Below are 22,383 nucleotides of genomic sequence, written 5' to 3' on the forward strand. Positions count from 1 at the left end.
GAATTTCACCCAGTAGATATGGGAGTTTTTCAAAATTGGATTTGTTTTCGAATTCTTTGTGGATCTGTGTAATCTGAGGGAAATATGTCTCTCTAACATGGTCATACATTGGGCAGGAGGTTAGGAAGTGCAGCTCAGTTTCCACCTCATTTTGTGGGCAGTGAGCACATAGCCTGTCTTCTCTTGAGAGCCATGTCTGCCTACGGCGGCCTTTCTCAATAGCAAGGCTATGCTTACTGAGTCTGTACATAGTCAAAGCTTTCCTTAATTTTGGGTCAGTCACAGTGGTCAGGTATTCTGCCGCTGTGTACTCTCTGTTTAGGGCCAAATAGCATTCTAGTTTGCTCTGTTTTTTTGTTAATTCTTTCCAATGTGTCAAGTAATTATCTTTTTGTTTTCTCATGATTTGGTTGGGTCTAATTGTGCTGCTGTCCTGGGGCTCTGTAGGGTGTGTTTGTGTTTGTGAACAGAGCCCCAGGACCAGCTTGCTTAGGGGACTCTTCTCCAGGTTCATCTCTCTGTAGGTGATGGCTTTGTTATGGAAGGTTTGTGAATCGCTTCCTTTTAGGTGGTTGTAGAATTTAACGGCTCTTTTCTGGATTTTGATAATTAGTGGGTATCGGCCTAATTCTGCTCTGCATGCATTATTTGGTGTTCTACGTTGTACACGGAGGATATTTTTGCAGAATTCTGCGTGCAGAGTCTCAATTTGGTGTTTGTCCCATTTTGTGAAGTCTTGGTTGGTGAGCGGACCCCAGACCTCACAACCATAAAGGGCAATGGGCTCTATGACTGATTCAAGTATTTTTAGCCAAATCCTAATTGGTATGTTGAAATTTATGTTTCTTTTGATGGCATAGAATGCCCTTCTTGCCTTGTCTCTCAGATCGTTCACAGCTTTGTGGAAGTTACCTGTGGCGCTGATGTTTAGGCCAAGGTATGTATAGTTTTTTGTGTGCTCTAGGGCAACAGTGTCTAGATGGAATTTGTATTTGTGGTCCTGGTGACTGGACCTTTTTTGGAACACCATTATTTTGGTCTTACTGAGATTTACTGTCAGGGCCCAGGTCTGACAGAATCTGTGCATAATATCTAGGTGCTGTTGTAGGCCCTCCTTGGTTGGTGACAGAAGCACCAGATCATCGGCAAACAGCAGGCATTTGACTTCGGATTCTAGCAGGGGGAGGCCGGGTGCTGCAGACTTTTCTAGCCTTTCTGACTCTCTCTCTCTCTCTCTCTCTCTCTCTCTCTCTTTCTCTCTCTCTCTCTCCCTCTCTCTCTTTCTCTCTCTGTCTGTCTTTCTGACTCTCTCTCTCTCTCTCTCTCTCTCGCTCTCTCTCCCTCTCTTTCTCTCCCATCTCTCTCTCTTTCTCTGTCTGTCTGTCTGTCTCTCTCTGTCTGTCTTTCTGACTCTCTCTCTCTCTCTCTCTCTCCCTCTCTTTCTCTCCCATCTCTCTCTCTTTCTCCCTGTCTGTCTGTCTCTGTCTGTCTGTCTGTTTGTCTCTGACAATTTCTCCTCTTTAAATCAGATTTTAAACTTACTCCTAACCTACCCCTAACCTTAACCACCCTGCTTACCTTATGCATAACCCAAACCTCAGATGAAGACCCAAAGAGCACATTTTTGTAGCCATATTTTGACTTTGTGGCTGTGGAATCTGACTTTGTGGCTGTGTTATTTAGTGGAACTCCTTCTCCTTTACTGAAGACAGCGACGTGAGCATCGAAGGCCGCGTTGTGACTCCGTGACGCCCCCTGGTGTTCAGTAAAGAGAAACACCGTCAGGTGCAGAACAGGATGACGTTTCAAACATCAGGAAACGCCCACTTTAGTTTATCGCACGTGTCAATAATGTTTGGTATCAAGTGAGCCCTTGGGAGGCGCGCGGAAGTCAATTAACGGGAATCGTTCTCCGGTGAGCAGAGTTTAGACTTTCAAGTATCGCAGCTGAAGTTTGACGCAGGTAACACATTTGTTTTTACAATACCGTTACCGCTGGATAGTTGTGTCCTAGTCGACAGGGGAAATGTTTTGATTGAAGCTGCTTGTTATGTATTTAGGGGAGGCATAACGATATCAATAAGGACCTTGCCTTGTTCTCTTTCAACTAGAATACAAGTCCCTTGTCTGTTTGAGGCCTGTGTGGTAAGATGGAGTGGCGAGAACAGACCAGTGTGACCTGTGAAGACGCCTTCACTGAGGCTCAACGGTGGATGGAGGTAGGTTGGAGATAATGAAGTTATAACCACGTCGAAAACATCTCGTTTGATCCGTGATTGGGTTGATGTGACGAACTAAATATATCCAGGTAAATGTTTTTGATTAAGACTACAGCAGCCTACAGAGCTCTACGTCAAAGGTGTTTAAAGTTAAATGTTTCCGCTAGTCCAAACTTAGACCTGTCTTATTCATTATCTAATTACATTTGGGTAATTGTTCCACGTGATACATTATACAGACAGAGGCGCACTCATTAAATCTACTGGTTTACGATGACCATAACATCACCTAATGACACGTAAAAAATGTGATATAATCCTGTAATGCAAATAATTGGTGACAATGTTGACAGTGGAAGCCGCTGTGGAACTGAGTGTGAACTGTGAACGTGTTCAGTTTTAAGAGTCATATACGCTTTATAGCGCACAGATCAATACACGTATAAAAGAACACGGGTTACTTCACCGTTTTGCCAATAGAACCTTGAGGGTTATCTGTGCTGTTGGGAGTGGATGACGTCTTTGTGCTTTTTGAGATGTGCTGTTTTGTAATTTTGAATCATCACATTTTATATAAACTTTCCCCCGGCTCATATGATTCCCTTATATAGTTTTCCTCATCGGCCAGTGGCAGTGTTGCCCTCCAGAGAGGTGGCAGGCTGCGTTCTGTTCCCTCTCAGAGGTAGAGGAGAGGGGAAAGAGGGGTAGGGGACAGGGAGAGCTGAAGGGGGTGTGAGGGGAACAGTGAATGAATGAATGAGGGAACAAAGGACTCCCACCAAGGGGATGGGCAACAGTGTCCCATAGGCTTGAGCCCAGCAGACCCCAGCTGGCCATGTGATGTGACCCAGCACCATTCAGATGGGGTACAGTGCCCAGCACCATTCAGATGGGGTACAGTGCCCAGCACCATTCAGATGGGGTACAGTGCCCAGCACCATTCAGATGGGGTACAGTGCCCAGCACCATTCAGATGGGGTACAGTGCCCAGCACCATTCAGATGGGGTACAGTGCCCAGCACCATTCAGATGGGGTACAGTGCCCAGCACCATTCAGATGGGGTACAGTGCCCAGCACCATTCAGATGGGGTACAGTGCCCAGCACCATTCAGATGGGGTACAGCGCCCAGCACCATTCAGATGGGGAACAGCGCCCAGCACCATTCAGATGGGGAACAGCGCCCAGCACCATTCAGATGGGGAACAGCGCCCAGCCTTGCGTGGACCTGGGAGGGCATAGGCCCACCCACTTGGGAGCCAGGTCCAGCCAATCGGTATGAATCTTTACCCACAAAATGGCTTTATTACAAACAGAAATACTTTACCAGCACCCCCTCGCCCCCTGCTTGTCACCTGCGGTTATGAGGCCGGTTGGAGTTGGAAGCGGCTTATGGTAGAGAAATTAACATTCACATCTCTACCAGCAGCTCTGGTGGATATTCCTGCGTTCAGCATGCCAATTGCACGCCCCCGTCAACCTCTGACATCTGTGACATTGTGTTGTGCGACAAAACTGCACATTTTTGTGGCCTTTTATTGTACCCCAGCACAAGGTGCACCTGTGTAATGATCATGCTGTTTAATCGTCTTCTTGATGTGCCGCACCTGTCAGGTGGATGGATTATCTTGACAGGTTTAAAATACTCACTAACAGGGATGGACACAATTTGAGAGGTTTTTTTACGTGAGACGTGGGGACCAACACATTACATGTTGTGTTTTTAATGTTCTTGTTCAGTGTAGTTGAAGTCTACATGAAACTATACTACGTACAAACACGTGTCTGTGGACATCTCATTACCATAACACTTCAAGTTCCTGTAAAAACTCCCATCAGTTTTTAAATAAACACTTTTATTACCCATGATGCATCATCTAGAGGAGTAGTAGATGTAACTGTTTAGTTTTTTTTAACCTTAATTTAACGAGCAAAGTCAGTTAAGTTAAATGAAGAACACATTCTAATTTACAATGAAGGTTTTCTGGGGAACAGATGAGTTCTCAGACTGGCCTTCTTGTTTTCCAACACCCCCCTTTACCCCGCTGGGCTTTCTCATTACCCCCCCCTTTACCCTGCTGGGCTTTCTCATCACCCCCCCTTTACCCCGCTGGGCTTTCTCATTACCCCCCCTTTACCCTGCTGGGCTTTCTCATTACCCCCCCTTTAACCCGCTGGGCTTTCTCATCACCCCCCCTTTACCCCGCTGGGCTTTCTCATTACCCCCCCTTTACCCTGCTGGGCTTTCTCATCACCCCCCCTTTAACCCGCTGGGCTTTCTCATCACCCCCCCTTTACCCCGCTGGGCTTTCTCATTACCCCCCCTTTACCCTGCTGGGCTTTCTCATCACCCCCCCTTTACCCCGCTGGGCTTTCTCATTACCCCCCCTTTACCCTGCTGGGCTTTCTCATTACCCCCCCTTTAACCCGCTGGGCTTTCTCATCACCCCCCCTTTACCCCGCTGGGCTTTCTCATTACCCCCCCTTTACCCCGCTGGGCTTTCTCATCACCCCCCCTTTACCCCGCTGGGCTTTCTCATTACCCCCCCCTTTACCCTGCTGGGCTTTCTCATTACCCCCCCTTTACCCTGCTGGGCTTTCTCATTACCCCCCCCTTTAACCCGCTGGGCTTTCTCATCACCCCCCCTTTACCCCGCTGGGCTTTCTCATTACCCCCCCTTTACCCTGCTGGGCTTTCTCATCACCCCCCCCCTTTACCCTGCTGGGCTTTCTCATCACCCCCCCTTTACCCTGCTGGGCTTTCTCATCACCCCCCCTTTACCCTGCTGGGCTTTCTCATCACCCCCCCCTTTACCCTGCTGGGCTTTCTCTGTACCCCCCTTTACCCTGCTGGGCTTTCTCTGTACCCCCCTTTACCCTGCTGGGCTTTCTCATTACCCCCCCCTTTACCCCGCTGGGCTTTCTCATCACCCCCCTTTACCCCACTGGGCTTTCTCATTACCCCCCTTTACCCCACTGGGCTTTCTCATTACCCCCCTTTACCCCACTGGGCTTTCTCATTACCCCTCTTTAACCCACTGGGCTTTCTCATTACCCCTCTTTAACCCGCTGGGCTTTCTCATTACCCCCCCCTTTAACCCACTGGGCTTTCTCATTACCCCCCCCTTTAACCCACTGGGCTTTCTCATTACCCCCCCTTTAACCCACTGGGCTTTCTCATTACCCCCCCCCTTTAACCCACTGGGCTTTCTCATTACCCCCCCCCTTTAACCCACTGGGCTTTCTCATTACCCCCCCCTTTAACCCACTGGGCTTTCTCATTACCCCCCCCTTTAACCCACTGGGCTTTCTCATTACCCCCCCTTTAACCCACTGGGCTTTCTCATTACCCCCCCCCCCCCCCTTTAACCCACTGGGCTTTCTCATTACCCCCCCCCCCCCTTTAACCCACTGGGCTTTCTCATCCCCCCCCTTTAACCCACTGGGCTTTCTCATTACCCCCCCTTTAACCCACTGGGCTTTCTCATTACCCCCCTTTACCCTGCTGGGCTTTCTCTGTACCCCCCTTTACCCTGCTGGGCTTTCTCATTACCCCCCCCTTTAACCCACTGGGCTTTCTCATTACCCCCCCCTTTAACCCACTGGGCTTTCTCATTACCCCCCCTTTAACCCACTGGGCTTTCTCATTACCCCCCCCCCCCCCCCTTTAACCCACTGGGCTTTCTCATTACCCCCCCCCCCCCTTTAACCCACTGGGCTTTCTCATTACCCCCCCTTTAACCCACTGGGCTTTCTCATTACCCCCCTTTACCCTGCTGGGCTTTCTCTGTACCCCCCTTTACCCTGCTGGGCTTTCTCTGTACCCCCCTTTACCCTGCTGGGCTTTCTCATCACCCCCCTTTACCCCGCTGGGCTTTCTCATCACCCCCCTTTACCCCACTGGGCTTTCTCATTACCCCCCTTTACCCCACTGGGCTTTCTCATTACCCCCCTTTACCCCACTGGGCTTTCTCATTACCCCTCTTTAACCCGCTGGGCTTTCTCATTACCCCCCCCTTTAACCCACTGGGCTTTCTCATTACCCCCCCCCTTTAACCCACTGGGCTTTCTCATTACCCCCCCCTTTAACCCACTGGGCTTTCTCATTACCCCCCCCTTTAACCCACTGGGCTTTCTCATTACCCCCCCCCCTTTAACCCACTGGGCTTTCTCATTACCCCCCCCCTTTAACCCACTGGGCTTTCTCATTACCCCCCCCCCCCCCCCCTTTAACCCACTGGGCTTTCTCATCCCCCCCCTTTAACCCACTGGGCTTTCTCATTACCCCCCCTTTAACCCACTGGGCTTTCTCATTACCCCCCCTTTAACCCACTGGGCTTTCTCATTACCCCCCTTTACCCTGCTGGGCTTTCTCATTACCCCCTTTTGCCCCGCTGGGCTTTCTCATTACCCCTCTTTATCCCCCTTTAACCCCCTAGGCTTTCTCATTACCCCCCTTTGCCCCGCTGGGCTTTGTCATCACCCTGCTTGGCTTTCTCTGTATCCTGTTGTCTCAGACCTTTTCATAAGGAGCCATGTTTAAAAAAAAAAAATGGAAACATTGATTTGTTTATTCATTTTTGGACTGTAACAGCAATGAGAATTTAGTAAAACATTGTGGTAAAATGCAAATCTGATAAAAAAATAAAACAAACATAATTATGCACTAGGTAAGTATAGATCATAATCTGTGATCCAAGAGGACTTTTAGTTTAAAAAAAATGCCACTTGCATGTTTGCTTGTTAGTTTATCTGAGATGTGACAGTGGTGTTGTGTTTCCTCTTCCTGTATATACAGGAAGTGACAAATAAATCATTCGGAAGCAACAACTTCCGCTCTGCTCTGGAGAATGGAGTCCTGCTCTGCCAGTGAGTATTATGGGAACTGTAGTGTATATATCTGGAGAATGGAGTCCTGCTCTGCCAGTGAGTATTATGGGAACTGTAGTGTATATATCTGGAGAATGGAGTCCTGCTCTGCCAGTGAGTATTATGGGAACTGTAGTGTCTATATCTGGAGAATGGAGTCCTGCTCTGCCAGTGAGTATTATGGGAACTGTAGTGTATATATCTGGAGAATGGAGTCCTGCTCTGCCAGGGTGTATTGTGGGAACTGTAGTGTATATAGCTGGATAATGGAGTCCTGCTCTGCCAGTAGTGATGAATGAATCCCATAGGCTGTGGTTCTATAAACACCTTAGTGGTTTAAGTACCAGGTCCTGGTGTGGTCGATGGTCACGCTGTCTAACTCGTCTGTTCTTCCCTCTGTCTCTCCCTTTCTCAGTCTAATCAACCAGTTGAAACCAGGCCTTATTAAGAGAATGAACACGCTGTCTACTCCAATGGCTGGACTGGTGAGTTCACTGCGTGTAGCCGTTCTACATTTCATATGAGAAGGCAGAGGGATCTCTTGTCTGCCAGGGTGACAGTAGTTTGACGACCTGGGTCTTTCAGGAAGTCGTCCTCTGTGGTTTCCTGCTTGTCGCTCGGCGGTTCCTGCTTAGTGTGAAAGATCTGAAACTGTCTAAGGATCTAGTGATGTGATGAACATGACAAACCTGAGTGGGGCAGTCGGGCTGAGTGGGGCAGTCGGGCTGAGTGGGGCAGTCGGGCTGAGTGGGGCAGTCGGGCTGAGTGGGGCAGTCGGGCTGGGTGGGGCAGTCGGGCTGGGTGGGGCAGTCGGGCTGGGTGGGGCAGTCGGGCTGGGTGGGGCAGTCGGGCTGGGTGGGGCAGTCGGGCTGGGTGGGGCAGTCGGGCTGGGTGGGGCAGTCGGGCTGGGTGGGGCAGCTCAACACATTTGGTTCAGAGGCTGGTCAAACTGTCAAGGTTCCACTTGTTTGGAAAGGATCCTGGAAAGCTATTAAGAGACTCCTCCCACCAGTCACATGATCATCCTTAGGCCAAGCCTTCTGATTGTTCTGTATGGTAACTCCCAGTACTGCTCCTCCCCTCTCTGCTCCTCCCCTCTCTGCTCCTCCCCTCTCTGCCCCTGCCCCTCTCTGCCCCTGCCCCTCTCTGCCTCTGCCACTCCCCTCCTCCCTCTCTACCTTCCCCTCTCTGCCCCTCCCCTCTCTGCCCCTCCCCTCTCTGCCCCTCTACCTACTCTCTCCTCCAGGACAATGTGAATGTGTTTCTGAGAGCGTGTGGTACACTCGGTCTACACGAGGCTCAGCTGTTTCATCCTGGAGACCTGCAAGACCTGTCCACACGCGCTACACTCAGGTAAAACTCCTTTTATTTGGTCAATATATATATTTTATTATTTGTAGAACAAATCAAATGGAAGTGGAGGATTAATATGGTTTTCATCCCCAGCTGCTGGATGTTAGGTGGTGCCTGTTTAGTTAGGCGGTGCCTGTTTGTTAGGTGGTGCCTGTTTGTTAGGTGGTGCCTGTTTGTTAGGTGGTGCCTGTTTGTTAGGCGGTGCCTGTTTGTTAGGCGGTGCCTGTTTGTTAGGCGGTGCCTGTTTGTTAGGCGGTGCCTGTTTTGTTAGGCGGTGCCTGTTTTGTTAGGCGGTGCCTGTTTTGTTAGGCGGTGCCTGTTTAGTTAGGCGGTGCCTGTTTAGTTAGGCGGTGCCTGTTTTGTTAGGCGGTGCCTGTTTTGTTAGGCGGTGCCTGTTTTGTTAGGCGGTGCCTGTTTAGTTAGGCGGTGCCTGTTTTGTTAGGCGGTGCCTGTTTTGTTAGGCGGTGCCTGTTTTGTTAGGCGGTGCCTGTTTTGTTAGGCGGTGCCTGTTTTGTTAGGCGGTGCCTGTTTTGTTAGGCGGTGCCTGTTTTGTTAGGCGGTGCCTGTTTTGTTAGGCGGTGCCTGTTGGAGGGGTTGTTTAGTAGACTGCCTGTTGATGTATAGACTGTGTTTTAATGTATTTCTTGGCCAGCGTCTCACTGGTTGGAACGTTAGTGTACGCGGACTGGACTCACTAATGACATGCTGCGCACACTGGCCTGTGTGTGTGTATATCGGGTTATACAGCCAGTTCTGTGTTATCACTGATTGCATGGTGTTGATAGTGGGTTGTCTGGTTTGACTTGGCAGCTAAATCACGTGGCTAGATGAGTAGTCCACAGTATGGTGTTTCACATGAGTCCTATCAGAGTGACTATTTAAACAGAATAATATTTTATAGACTGTCCATAATAGATCACCTTTTGTTAGAGAGAAGCCGTGGGTAAAGGTTAGCCGTGGGTAAAGGTTAGCCGTGGGTAAAGGTTAGCCGTGGGTAAAGGTTAGCCGTGGGTAAAGGTTAGCCGTGGGTAAAGGTTAGCCGGTGTGTCGTCTCTGCTCGGACTAAGATCTCATTTTCTTCTCAGGTGTGTAGAGAGCAAAAGGAGGCTGAAAAACGTAAGTGGATATGTACTTGAATTGTTTGTGTGAAAGGTGTTGAGCTATAACTTGGAACTGTCATAATTCCCATCGAGAATCTCTTACTGTGTAACAGCCCTGCTACGACTGGCCTCTAGTCCGTCGTGACGGGGAACGGCCCTGCTAAAATTGTTCTCTAGTCTACGTCGTGACGGGGAGCAGCCTGGCCTCTAGTCTACGTCGTGACGGGGAGCAGCCTGTCCTCTAGTCTACGTCGTGACGGGGAGCGGCCTTGTTGCGACTGTTCTCTAGTCTACGTCGTGACGGGGAGCGGCCCTGCTGCGACTGTTCTCTAGTCTACGTCGTGACGGGGAGCGGCCCTGCTGCGACTGTTCTCTAGTCTACGTCGTGACGGGGAGCGGCCCTGCTGCGACTGTTCTCTAGTCTACGTCGTGACGGGGAGCGGCCCTGCTGCGACTGTTCTCTAGTCTACGTCGTGACGGGGAGCGGCCCTGCTGCGACTGTTCTCTAGTCTACGTCGTGACGGGGAGCGGCCCTGCTGCGACTGTTCTCTAGTCTACGTCGTGACGGGGAGCGGCCCTGCTGCGACTGTTCTCTAGTCTACGTCGTGACGGGGAGCGGCCCTGCTGCGACTGTTCTCTAGTCTACGTCGTGACGGGGAGCGGCCCTGCTGCGACTGTTCTCTAGTCTACGTGGTGACGGGGAGCGGCCCTGCTGCGACTGTTCTCTAGTCTACGTGGTGACGGGGAGCGGCCCTGCTGCGACTGACCTCTAGTCTACGTCGTGACGGGGAGCAGCCTGTCCTCTACATAATGAAAGATAAAGTTCCCGCCCAAAGCAGTGATCTCTCCTCCAGGTTCTAATCACCATCTACTGGCTGGGTCGGAAGGCCCAGGCGGATCCCTTCTACTCTGGCCCTCAGCTCAACCTCAAAGCGTTCGAGGGACTACTGGGCATCGCTCTGTCCAAGGTAACACGCTCCCTCACCTTAACCCTCAGCTCAACCTCAAGGCCTTCTAGGGACCACTAAGCTTAGCTCTATGGTGTGGTACTGCTCCTCTGTCTGTACCCCAGACCTGAACCCCCTGGGATTATCTCTGTCTGTACCCCACACCTGGGGCTAATACATGTACTTTGCCCTGTACAACTGAACCAATGGATATTTATAAACGTGCAAACTCAAAGCTAAATAAAAATGTGTGTCCCCTGTGTGTCCCCTGTGTGTCCCCTGTGTGTCCCCTGTGTGTCCCAGGCTCTAGAAGAAACCCCCAGAGGCAGTGTAACAGACAGGGACTACAGTGACGTGATCTACCCAGAGAGGGATGATGAGCTGCCTCTAACCCGGTCCCAGACACCCGGCTACAGCAGAGAGGACTCCGTAGAGAGCTTTAACTCGGCCCTGAGCTTTGACTCGGCGGAGTCACGTACCCTCAGCTGTATCTCTGACTCCATCCTGAGGGCCGGCAGCGAGGGTAACGACTGGAAAATGTTATAGTCAACAGCGTTGGCTGGTTTTTAGTCAGAATACGGTCAGTGCAGGATGTGGGGAGTTCCCGGTCGATACGAAAATACGCTACCAACAGAATCCAAAGTTAATGGTCACCGTATTAGTAGTCACTATCAGGAATGTCGCTCTTCCCAGAGAAGGACGTGCTTACGGCCACGGCCTTTCCCTGCCCCCCGTCCTGCCAGCTCTCTCCTCTCAGTGAGACATTCCATCTGGTTCCACACGGGTCTGATAATGGACATGTCTCATGCCTGGAGCGGGCCAGAGGTGGGGCGCAGGATGCTAGAGGCACCCTATTCTCTACGTAGTGCACTACTATAGACTAGGGCCCTATTCCCTACGGAGTGCACTACTATAGACTAGGGCCCTATTCCCTACGTAGTGCACTACTATAAACCAGAGCCCTATTAGTAGTGCACTACGTAGGGAATAGGGCTCCATTTGGGACTCTATTAGGGATACTCCCTAATGCCGCTCCACCATGTTGGCTGTCTAGGTTCGTTACCTTCTCTCTGACTGCTGTCTAGGTTCGTTACCTTCTCTCTGTTGGCTGTCTAGGTTCGTTACCTTCTCTCTGTTGGCTGTCTAGGTTCGTTACCTTCTCTCTGACTGTCTAGGTTCGTTACCTTCTCTCTGACTGCTGTCTAGGTTCATTACCTTCTCTCTGACGGCTGTCTAGGTTCGTTACCTTCTCTCTGTTGGCTGTCTAGGTTCGTTACCTTCTCTCTGACTGTCTAGGTTCGTTACCTTCTCTCTGACTGCTGTCTAGGTTCATTACCTTCTCTCTGTTGGCTGTCTAGGTTCGTTACCTTCTCTCTGACTGTCTAGGTTCGTTACCTTCTCTCTGACTGCTGTCTGCGTTCATTACCTTCTCTCTGACGGCTGTCTAGGTTCGTTACCTTCTCTCTGTTGGCTGTCTAGGTTCGTTACCTTCTCTCTGACTGTCTAGGTTCGTTACCTTCTCTCTGTTGGCTGTCTAGGTTCGTTACCTTCTCTCTGTTGGCTGTCTAGGTTCGTTACCTTCTCTCTGTTGGCTGTCTAGGTTCGTTACCTTCTCTCTGTTGGCTGTCTAGGTTCGTTACCTTCTCTCTGACTGTCTAGGTTCGTTACCTTCTCTCTGTTGGCTGTCTAGGTTCGTTACCTTCTCTCTGTTGGCTGTCTAGGTTCATTACCTTCTCTCTGACTGTCTAGGTTCATTACCTTCTCTCTGTTGGCTGTCTAGGTTCGTTACCTTCTCTCTGACTGTCTAGGTTCATTACCTTCTCTCTGACTGTCTAGGTTCGTTACCTTCTCTCTGTTGGCTGTCTAGGTTCGTTACCTTCTCTCTGACTGTCTAGGTTCGTTACCTTCTCTCTGTTGACTGTCTAGGTTCATTACCTTCTCTCTGTTGGCTGTCTAGGTTCGTTACCTTCTCTCTGTTGGCTGTCTAGGTTCGTTACCTTCTCTCTGTTGACTGTCTAGGTTCGTTACCTTCTCTCTGTTGGCTGTCTAGGTTCGTTACCTTCTCTCTGTTGGCTGTCTAGGTTCGTTACCTTCTCTCTGTTGGCTGTCTAGGTTCGTTACCTTCTCTCTGTTGGCTGTCTAGGTTCGTTACCTTCTCTCTGTTGGCTGTCTAGGTTCATTACCTTCTCTCTGTTGGCTGTCTAGGTTCGTTACCTTCTCTCTGACTGTCTAGGTTCATTACCTTCTCTCTGACTGTCTAGGTTCATTACCTTCTCTCTGACTGTCTAGGTTCATTACCTTCTCTCTGACGGCTGTCTAGGTTCGTTACCTTCTCTCTGGCGGCTGTCTAGGTTCGTTACCTTCTCTCTGGCGGCAGTCTAGGTTCGTTACCTTCTCTCTGGCGGCGGTCTAGGTTCGTTGCCTTCTCTCTGACTGTCTGGGTTCGTTGCCTTCTCTCTGGCGGCTGTCTAGGTTCGTTGCCTTCTCTCTGTTGGACTCCTACTGGTCTGTGAGCTGCTCTCCCCCCCCCCCCCCCCCCTCCCCCCTCTCCCCCCTCTCCTCTCCCCAGACTCCAGCAGTGACGTGGAGGCAGAGAACTCTTTTAGGATGAAGGCGGCGGAGGGCAGAGAATCGGGACTGAGGAACTGGGGCAACGTACCTGCACCCTTCCAGAGGAAGAAACGTGAGGAAAACCGAATTAAGGGCTGCCTCCCGAGCCCCCTCACCAGGTACTGTGATGTCATACCTACCGAATGACTGTTTTAAACAATAATTGTTAATCTTCGTTTAGTTAGTTGCTTTACCTGAGTACCACGTTTAGTTTTCTGCTAGTTGAATTTGCATGGTGTGGAGGTTTCTATTCAGTTCCGTTGTGTAGGTGGCAACGTGTGCTGATGTAATACACATCGTTGTGTAGGTGCTGATGTAATACACATCGTTGTGTAGGTGCTGATGTAATACACATCGTTGTGTAGGTGCTGATGTAATGCACGTCGTTGTGTAGGTGCTGATGTAATGCACGTCGTTGTGTAGGTGCTGATGTAATACACATCGTTGTGTTTTCTACATTCCAGGAAGTTGGAATCGACTGTTTAAAAAAAAAAAATAAAATAAACATTGTCACATTACGAACCGAACCTCATGTTGTTGACCTAACTCTGATTGCTGATTTGCCTACCATAGCGACAGCGACTCGGACGCCGACCGGCCCCAGCCTGACGTCGTCGCGGACGACCTGGCCAGTCGACGGTTCCGCTCCCCTTCACCATCCACGCCCATAAATTTTGCGGTACCCATGAGCCCGCAGGGCACGTTGAGGCTGTGGACAGGAAGCCCTTGCCTGTTTAGGATTGACTCCCCTCCCAGACACACCGCAGTGTTCTCTCCCAGGTCAGACAGAGAGAGAGAGAGAGGCGTTCGTGTTTAATGGCTTTATATCAGGGTTGTGATTGTCATCACGCTAACGGCTACTGAAACAACTAGCATGAGGCCGGTCCTGTCATCAAGCTAACAGCTACTGAAACAACTAGCATGAGGCCGGTCCTGTCATCAAGCTAACGGCTTCTGAAACAACTTGCATGAGGCCGGTCCTGTCATCAAGCTAACAGCTACTGAAACAACTAGCGTGTGGCTTTGTCCTGTCATCAAGCTAACAGCTACTGAAACAACTAGCATGAGGCCGGTCCTGTCATCAAGCTAACGGCTTCTGAAACAACTTGCATGAGGCCGGTCCTGTCATCAAGCTAACGGCTTCTGAAACAACTAGCATGAGGCCGGTCCTGTCATCAAGCTAACGGCTTCTGAAACAACTAGCATGAGGCTGGTCCTGTCATCAAGCTAACGGCTACTGAAACAACTAGCATGAGGCCGGTCCTGTCATCAAGCTAACGGCTACTGAAACAACTAGCATGAGGCCGGTCCTGTCATCAAGCTAACGGCTAATAAAACTACTAGCGTGAGGCTTGACGTTTGTCTGTATTACTGACATTTCATTTTCTTCAACTGCCACAGGTGGTTTGTTTTTTCTGGGACTGTCTTTGTACCCTTTAGGCTCCAACAAACAAGTTTGGTGAAATACGATGAAGTAGTTTGCCTGTTTCCATGACATTCCTGGAACAGAGCTAGCTGTTGTTTTCCACTAACCCTGGTAGTGCTCAACATGGGTATGTAGTGTTGAACTGTGAAAGGTGTGGCTGCTCCTAACTCTACCCGAAGCCCCGGGTGCTTGTGACGGTGTTTAGTTGGCGTATTGTCCACCTCAGAGTGTTGACGACTACTATAACACAGACGGCTCTGGTTAGCAGCAGTTCCACAGCGTTGTGTGACCAGTGCTCCTAACTCTTTACTCGACACCTCGCTGTAAGGGACTCGCTGTGTTTTTGTATTGGGAATGTCCACTGTTAACACGGACGGCCGTCCCGGCCTGTCCTCTGGTTCAACAGCAGCAGTACTGCAGCGTCTCCGTTCCCTCCCAACCCGTTCCACGACCCCCTGTCTTCCATCACCCCCACCCTCTTCTCCGAGGTGGAGCGCTCCATCGACGAGGAACTCCTCCTGATGGAGCTGTGTGAGGAAGACTCTGAGGAGGGGCGAGAGGATCCTGACCCTGTCAAAGATGATCTGTACGCTCGGCGGTTGGAACTGGCCCTCCACCAGACGACCTCCAACCCTGGCTACAACCGCTTCCTGCCCCGCTATTGGACTCCCGAGGAGGAGGTGCACGTCAGGACCATCAGGCTGGGCTCTCAGAGGAGACCCTGGTACCACAAGATGTACAGATTGAGGTCTGGATCTGTCCCGTTACTGTGGGTCATGACTGGTTTGAATAATCCTGACTCTATCCCTAACCCTGGTACAGGAACTGGGTTTGAATAATCCTAACTCTACCCCTAACCCTGGTACAGGAACTGGGTTTGAATAATCCTAACTCTACCCCTAACCCTGGTACAGGAACTGGGTTTGAATAATCCTAACTCTACCCCTAACCCTGGTACAGGAACTGGGTTTGAATAATCCTGACTCTATCCCTAACCCTGGTACAGGAACTGGGTTTGAATAATCCTGACTCTATCCCTAACCCTGGTACAGGAACTGGGTTTGAATAATCCTGACTCTATCCCTAACCCTGGTACAGGAACTGGGTTTGAATAATGCTGACTCTACCCCTAACCCTGGTACAGGAACTGGGTTTGAATAATCCTGACTCTATCCCTAACCCTGGTACAGGAACTGGGTTTGAATAATCCTGACTCTATCCCTAACCCTGGTACAGGAACTGGGTTTGAATAATCCTGACTCTATCCCTAACCCTGGTACAGGAACTGGGTTTGAATAATGCTGACTCTATCCCTAACCCTGGTACAGGAACTGGGTTTGAATAATCCTGACTATATCCCTAACCCTGGTACAGGGACTGGGTTTGACTAATCCTGACTCTATCCCTAACCCTGGTACAGGGACTGGGTTTGAATAATCCTGACTCTATCCCTAACCCTGGTACAGGTAGATGTGGGTTTTGTGCCATGGCTGGGTTCGATTTAAGCTGGGTTTGGATAATGCTTGACGTTGACGTTTGGTGTTCAACTCTTGTGTGAGAGAACCAGAATACCTCAATGCTAAACATTAAAAGCCTCGCCGTGTAATCCCAGAATACCTCAATGCTAAACATTAAAAGCCTCGCTGTGTAATCCCAGAATACCTCAATGCTTATCATTAACAGCCTCGCTGTGTAATCCCAGAATACCTCAATGCTAAACATTAAAATCCCCAAACTTTTACCACAACGCTTTGCTCTGCTTTTCACCACGGCAGTTCATTCTCTCAACGTTTAGGAATTTCCATTTTTTTTGTTTGGGGTGCAACTTCCTGTTTTCCTTTCTGTTGATCTTGCCCTGTTTAATCTCCTCTCTTCCTCAGTTTCATCCCTTTCCTTCTCTCTCCTTCCCCTCTTCTGTTTGTAGCCGAAAGACAACAGGTTCCTCAGGATGATTCAGGCTGTGACATCACTCCTTGGCTCGTTGTTCCTGTCTTGTCTGCACCCCCTCCCTCCAGCCACCCCCATCCTGACTTTACCTTCACCCCTGTATCCCAGTTCAGTGCTTTGTGCAACTGAAAATGAACTATTTCCAAAGGAGTAGATTTTAAACTAGGCTTGTGTGGTATCCAGATTGTCATGTCTTCATACCGACCTTGATCCATCCTGAGATATTCAGTAATACCGGCACTGAACACAAGGGCTGCCATTTTTAAACTCCACTGAGCCTCTGTAATCCGAAGGTTAGCAATGCTAACAACTACATGTAAAATCCCATAGAGAATGCTAACGGACGCATTGCAAAAATTTGTATTGTCTCAGACTTAATCGATTTGCTGGACAGACATCCCAACTATTGAAGTTCTACAAGTAATTTAAAAAAAATGCTTCTCACTTTGCTGCACGCACAAAGCAAATATTAGACTGCAAGGATCTTGATCCAGGAGGGGATTTTCTGTTATCACGCAAAGCTTGATTTTGGAAGAAGCTAACCACTTAGCTAGGTAGCTAACTAGCTACTAAATTAGCTAACCACTTAGCCAGGTAGCTAACTAGCTACTAAATTAGCTAACCACTTAGCTAGGCAGGTAGCTAACTAGCTATTAAATTAGCTAACCACTTAGCTAGGTAGGTAGCTAACTAGCTATTAAATTAGCTAACCACTTAGCTAGTTAGCTACCTACCTAGCTATTAAATTAGCTAACCTCTTAGCTAGGCAGGTAGCTAACTAACTACTAAATTAGCTAACCAGAGCATTTAATACATTTTAGACGTTTAACTTTATTTTAAAACTTAAAAATAATAAAGGCCCATCACCCTTTTGGATGATAAAAATTAACCTCGTATTTACAGCTTTCGCTTGTGTACTTTCTACAGCGGTCTCTTATTTTAATTTGTTTTATTTTTTTAGTTACACCGCAAGAATAAAGTAATTAGATATGTTGATATACAGTACCAGTCAAAAGTTTGGACACCTACTCATTCAAGGGTTTTTATTTTATTTTTACTATTTGTTATATTGTATAATAATAGTTACGACAAACAATGAAATAACACATGGAATCATGTAGTAAGCAAAGTGTTAAACAAATTAAAATATATTTGTGATTCTTCAAAGTAGCCACCCTTTGCCTTGACAGCTTTACACTCTTGGCATTCTCTCAACCAGTTATGGGGTATTCACCTGGAATGCATTTCAATTAACAGCTGTGCCTTAAGTTAATTAGTGTAATTTCTTTCCTTAATACATTTGAGCCAATCAGTTGTGTTGTGACAAGGTTAGGGGTGGTATACAGAAGATGCCAAATAGGGATAAAAGACCAAGTCCATATTATGACGAACAGCTCAAATAAGCAAAGAGAAACAACAGTCCATTACTTTAAGATACGAAGGTCAGCCAATACGGAACATTTCAAGAACTTTGAACGTTTCTTTAAGTGCAGTTGCAAAAACCATCATGCTCTGTGATGAAACTGGCTCTCATGAGGTCCGCCACAGGAAAGGAAGTCCCAGAGCAACCTCTGCTGCAGAGGAGTTAACTACACCTCAGTTTGCAGCTCAAATAAATGCTTCACAGAGTTCAAGTAACAGACACATCTCAACATCAACTGTTCAGAGGAGACTGTGTGAATCAGGCCTTCATGGTTGAATTGCTGTAAAGAAACCTCAACTAAAGGAAACCAATAAGAAGAGACTTGCTTGGGGCCAAACCAATAAGAAGAGACTTGCTTGGGGCCAAACCAATAAGAAGAGACTTGCTTGGGGCCAAACCAATAAGAAGAGACTTGCTTGGGGCCAAACCAATAAGAAGAGACTTGCTTGGGGCCAAACCAATAAGAAGAGACTTGCTTGGGCCAAAAGAACACGACCGGTGAAAATCTGTCCCTTGATCTGAGTCCAAATTTGATTGTTGTTCCAACCGCCATGTCTCTGAGACACATGGAGCATGGAGGAGGTGGTGTGATGGTGTGTGGTTCCCACCGTGAAGCATGGAGGTGGTGTGATGGTGTGTGGTTCCCACCGTGAAGCATGGAGGAGGAGGCGTGATGGTGACAGTCCGTGATTTATTTAGAATTCAAGGCACACGTAAGCAGCATGGCTACCACAGCGAAACTCCATCCCGTCTGGTTTGGGCTTAGTCCCACTATCATTTGTTTATCAACAGGACAATGACCCAACACACCTCCAGGCTGTGTAAGGACTATTTGACCAAGAAGGAGAGTGATGGAGTGCTGCATCAGATGACTTGGCCTCCACAATCCCCTGACCTCAACCCAATTGAGATGGTTTGGGATGAGTTGGACAGCAGAGTGAAGGAAAAGCAGCCAACAACTGCTCAGCATATGTGGGAACTCCTTCAAGACTGTTGGAAAAGCATTCCTCATGAATCTGGTTGAGAGAATGCCAGGAGCGTGCAAAGCTGTCATCAAGTCAAAGGGTGGCTACTTTGAAGAATCTAAATATATAATTGATTTGTTTAAAATTAACACTTTTTTTTGGACACTATGATTCCATGTTATTTAATAGTTTTGTTGTCTTCACTATATTATTCTTAATGTAGAAAATAGTAAAAATAAAGAAAAACCCTTGAATGAGTAGGTCAGTCCTTTGCCTAGTGGTTAGAGCGTTGGACTTGTAACCGAAATGTTGCAAGATCCCGAATCCCTGAGCAATGTTTAAGTACTATCATAGAACGTGGGCTTTTAGACCCACACCTCGTATAACTAATAGTTAGTTAGTTATAAGTTACATCTCTGGCTAAGATTTAGTTGTGAATTCCATCCTGTAATTAGATCACGTGGCGCGTTCTGCACAACAGTGAGACTCAACGCTCCCGCCTCAACATCACATGACCTGGGGACTATCGGTAAGCTTCATAATGGAACAATTGTGACCGGTAAAACGAACGCCATCTTTATCTCCTAACATATTGTACAAGTTGACTGCAGGTATTTACTTAAAGTAATATTATACTAATTATTATACTATCTAATATTCAAATGTATTAATTTCAAGTAGTTTTAACGGTATTTGAGAAATAATTCCCGTGGCTATATCCAAAAACCCCAGTATACCACCCAAGCCTACTTTTAAACCACGTCATTGTGACAGTTATAGCTTTTTAAACAACCTGCGACAAGCTTATCACCTTTGTCATATAGGCAGGGACCGAGCCTTCCGTTAACATCTACTGCGAAGGGCAGGACTGGAGTCATTGGTTTAAAAAAATGTAAGCTATGTGCTTGTCCATAATCATCATGCAAATAATATTGCCCTGTAGATGTGCTACCAAAGTGATGAGGCTGTAAACATTTTATATGAAGCCTTTATTGGGAAGTGTTTTTAATGCTAAAGGTGTATTGTTGACGTTGGAGTTATGACGATCTCTGTCTCCCACACACACACACACACGGCATCGGGTCGGCAGGGTAGCCTAGTGGTTAGAGCGTTGGACTTGTATCCTATTCATAATGGCTTCTGGTCAAAAGAAGTCTCCAAGAAAATCAAATGGGGTTTCAGATTTGAACTGTGATGTACCAAACTAACAATGTAACAGTGGGTCAATAAAACAACATGGTCTTTAAAAAAAAAAAAAGTATTTGGCGTTATTGTGATGAATGTTCAGCGTCGGTCACGGCCGCGTGTAATATGAATGGTTTGGACGTTGTCCTTGCTGATCTGCGTCGGTCGCGGCCCGGTGTGAATAGGGATGGTTTGGACGTTGTCCTTGTTGTTACTAGAGCTTTCACTAGTGCTGCACGGTATACTGAAACTTCGGTATGTTTTTAAAAAAATTACTAGAACATGAAAAATGTGTTCGGTACTAGAATTAGTTAGTTTCGGTATTTCTATCAAATGTGTCTGACGTCTATCAGCGCAGCCGATGTCCCCTCATAGCGAGTCCCGGCATTGCTCCACTTCCTCATTGTTAGCGCTAGTCTGTCCTGAGGAACCTCTGGGAGCCTGTCCTGAGGAACCTCTGGGAGCCTGTCCTGAGGAACCTCTGGGAGCCTGTCCTGAGGAACCTCTGGGAGCCTGTCCTGAGGAACCTCTGGGAGCCTGTCCTGAGGAACCTCTGGGAGCCTGTCCTGAGGAACCTCTGGGAGTCTGTCCTGAGGAACCTCTGGGAGTCTGTCCTGAGGAACCTCTGGGAGTCTGTCCTGAGGAACCTCTGGGAGTCTGTCCTGAGGAACCTCTGGGAGTCTGTCCTGAGGAACCTCTGGGAGTCTGTCCTGAGGAACCTCTGGGAGTCTGTCCTGAGGAACCTCTGGGAGTCTGTCCTGAGGAACCTCTCTCATACTGACTCTAGTCTGGAATGAGGAACCACTGGGAGTCTGGACTGTCATGTTATCTCCCCTCTCATACTGACTAGTCTGTCCTGAGGAACCACTGAGTCTGGACTGCACCACCACTTGTCCTGCACAGAAGTACACTTGAATAATTCAACACGGCCGTGTAGAGATGTTGAAACCGTTTCATGTTCGCAAAACAATGTCTAGAACACTTTCCAATGCAGTAAGGTATCGATAGCTTTGTAGGCTAACTTTCCTTGCTAGCTTACAGCTGAAACCAACATCAATTCACTACCGTACCTTGTCTGTTATAATATGCAAACCATAATTCAAAATATTGCTGATTTTACAAAGCTGATAGTCACAATGTCTCTCAGTCAAGATCATCATTACTGAAGGCTGTGACTCTGTGTGAATGAGGTCATAGGTCTCACTTTCATTAAAATATATATTGCTTCTTAAATGCAAATGTTGATCAGTACAATAAAAGTCCTAAATGGAAGAGGAAACTGTAGTCTCATGAAATCGGCCAAAACAAGCTCAGTAACTCAATGCACACACTCCTGTTGAATATCTATTCCCCTGTATTGTGACTAGACCTGGGTGAAACTGGGTAAAGCAAGATGTTTCCATGGAGATTTACTTTAAAAATAAATTTTACATTTGTATGTATTTTATTAAGTTACTAAAGTCAAATTGCTTGTTTTAATGCACGCATTACAATGTTTTGATTTTAATGATATTTAACTCCACTCTGGATCGAGTGACTTTCTGTGACTTTGGCAGATGTTGTCATGGTATCTGCTATCGGGATACTGAACCTGGGATCGTGGTGACACTAGTGTTCACTGCTACGGTCTTCTGCAGTGGGGTTCTAGAGAGCGGGTATATCACGTGGTTGTGTGTGGCTCAGTTGGTAGACCATGGCACTTGGCAATACCAGGGCTGTGGGTTCAGGTACCGTTGGTATCACCAGTACTGCAATACCAGGGCTGTGGGTTCAGTTACCGTTGGTATCACCAGTACTGCAATACCAGGGCTGTGGGTTCAGTTACCGTTGGTATCACCAGTACTGGAGATGAAGAAAAAATAATGTAAGCATCAATTATTTATTTTTCTATTGTATGTTTTCTCTGTGTAACTCTGTATATGTTGAACTGCTTTGCTTTCTCATTTGCAACTGCGTCAAGATAACTTGTTCTCAACTAGCCTACCTGGTTAAATAAAAATAGTGAGGTGATTTGAATAAATGGATCTGCTAAATGTCATGTATCTGAGTGTACAGTGGTCTGGTCTTTCTCTGGTTCCTGTAGAAACTTGGAGGTAAACCCAGGATGGATATGGTGAGTTAACGGCGCTCGCTTGGCTCTATGGCGCCCCCCCCCCCCCCCCCCACCCCGCTGGGCTTTAGCGCACCCTCCCCAGCTGGGCTCGCTTGGCTTTAGTGCCCCCCCTCCCCAGCTGGGCTCGCTTGGCTTTAGCGCCCCCCCTCCCCTGCTGGACTCGCTTGGCTTTAGTGTCCCCCCCCTCCCTTGCTGGGCTGGCTTGGCTATATGCCCCCCCACCCCGC

The 22,383-nt window shown here is 48.2% G+C and overlaps 2 protein-coding genes across 10 annotated transcripts in view; both read left to right on the forward strand.

The window, feature by feature from the left end:
• The first annotated feature begins 1,804 nt into the window (after nt 1-1,804).
• lmo7b (LIM domain 7b) overlaps nt 1,805-22,383 on the forward strand; it is a 47,616-nt gene continuing 27,037 nt past the window's right edge. For 6 of the 9 annotated variants that reach the window (XM_036972360.1, XM_036972365.1, XM_036972366.1 and 3 more), the window contains exons 1-9: nt 1,805-1,963; nt 2,112-2,219; nt 7,017-7,087; nt 7,503-7,572; nt 8,334-8,440; nt 9,526-9,556; nt 10,395-10,508; nt 10,791-11,010; nt 13,057-13,216. In XM_036972360.1, the coding sequence (XP_036828255.1) occupies nt 2,151-2,219; nt 7,017-7,087; nt 7,503-7,572; nt 8,334-8,440; nt 9,526-9,556; nt 10,395-10,508; nt 10,791-11,010; nt 13,057-13,216 (842 nt within the window). In that variant the 5' untranslated portion in view covers nt 1,805-1,963; nt 2,112-2,150. The remainder of the gene's footprint in view (nt 1,964-2,111; nt 2,220-7,016; nt 7,088-7,502; nt 7,573-8,333; nt 8,441-9,525; nt 9,557-10,394; nt 10,509-10,790; nt 11,011-13,056; nt 13,217-22,383) is intronic. The other 3 variants (XM_036972362.1, XM_036972364.1, XM_036972361.1) reach the window with 2 other exon arrangements.
• Nucleotides 13,900-17,091, forward strand: LOC110515241. The gene is made up of 2 exons (XM_036972368.1): nt 13,900-15,271; nt 16,448-17,091. The coding sequence occupies exons 1-2, from the start codon at nt 15,045-15,047 to the stop codon at nt 16,473-16,475; spliced, it is 255 nt and encodes an 84-aa protein (XP_036828263.1). The 5' UTR covers nt 13,900-15,044; the 3' UTR covers nt 16,476-17,091.

This window comes from Oncorhynchus mykiss, unplaced genomic scaffold, assembly GCF_013265735.2.
Source record: "Oncorhynchus mykiss isolate Arlee unplaced genomic scaffold, USDA_OmykA_1.1 un_scaffold_144, whole genome shotgun sequence".
NCBI lineage: Eukaryota > Metazoa > Chordata > Actinopteri > Salmoniformes > Salmonidae > Oncorhynchus > Oncorhynchus mykiss.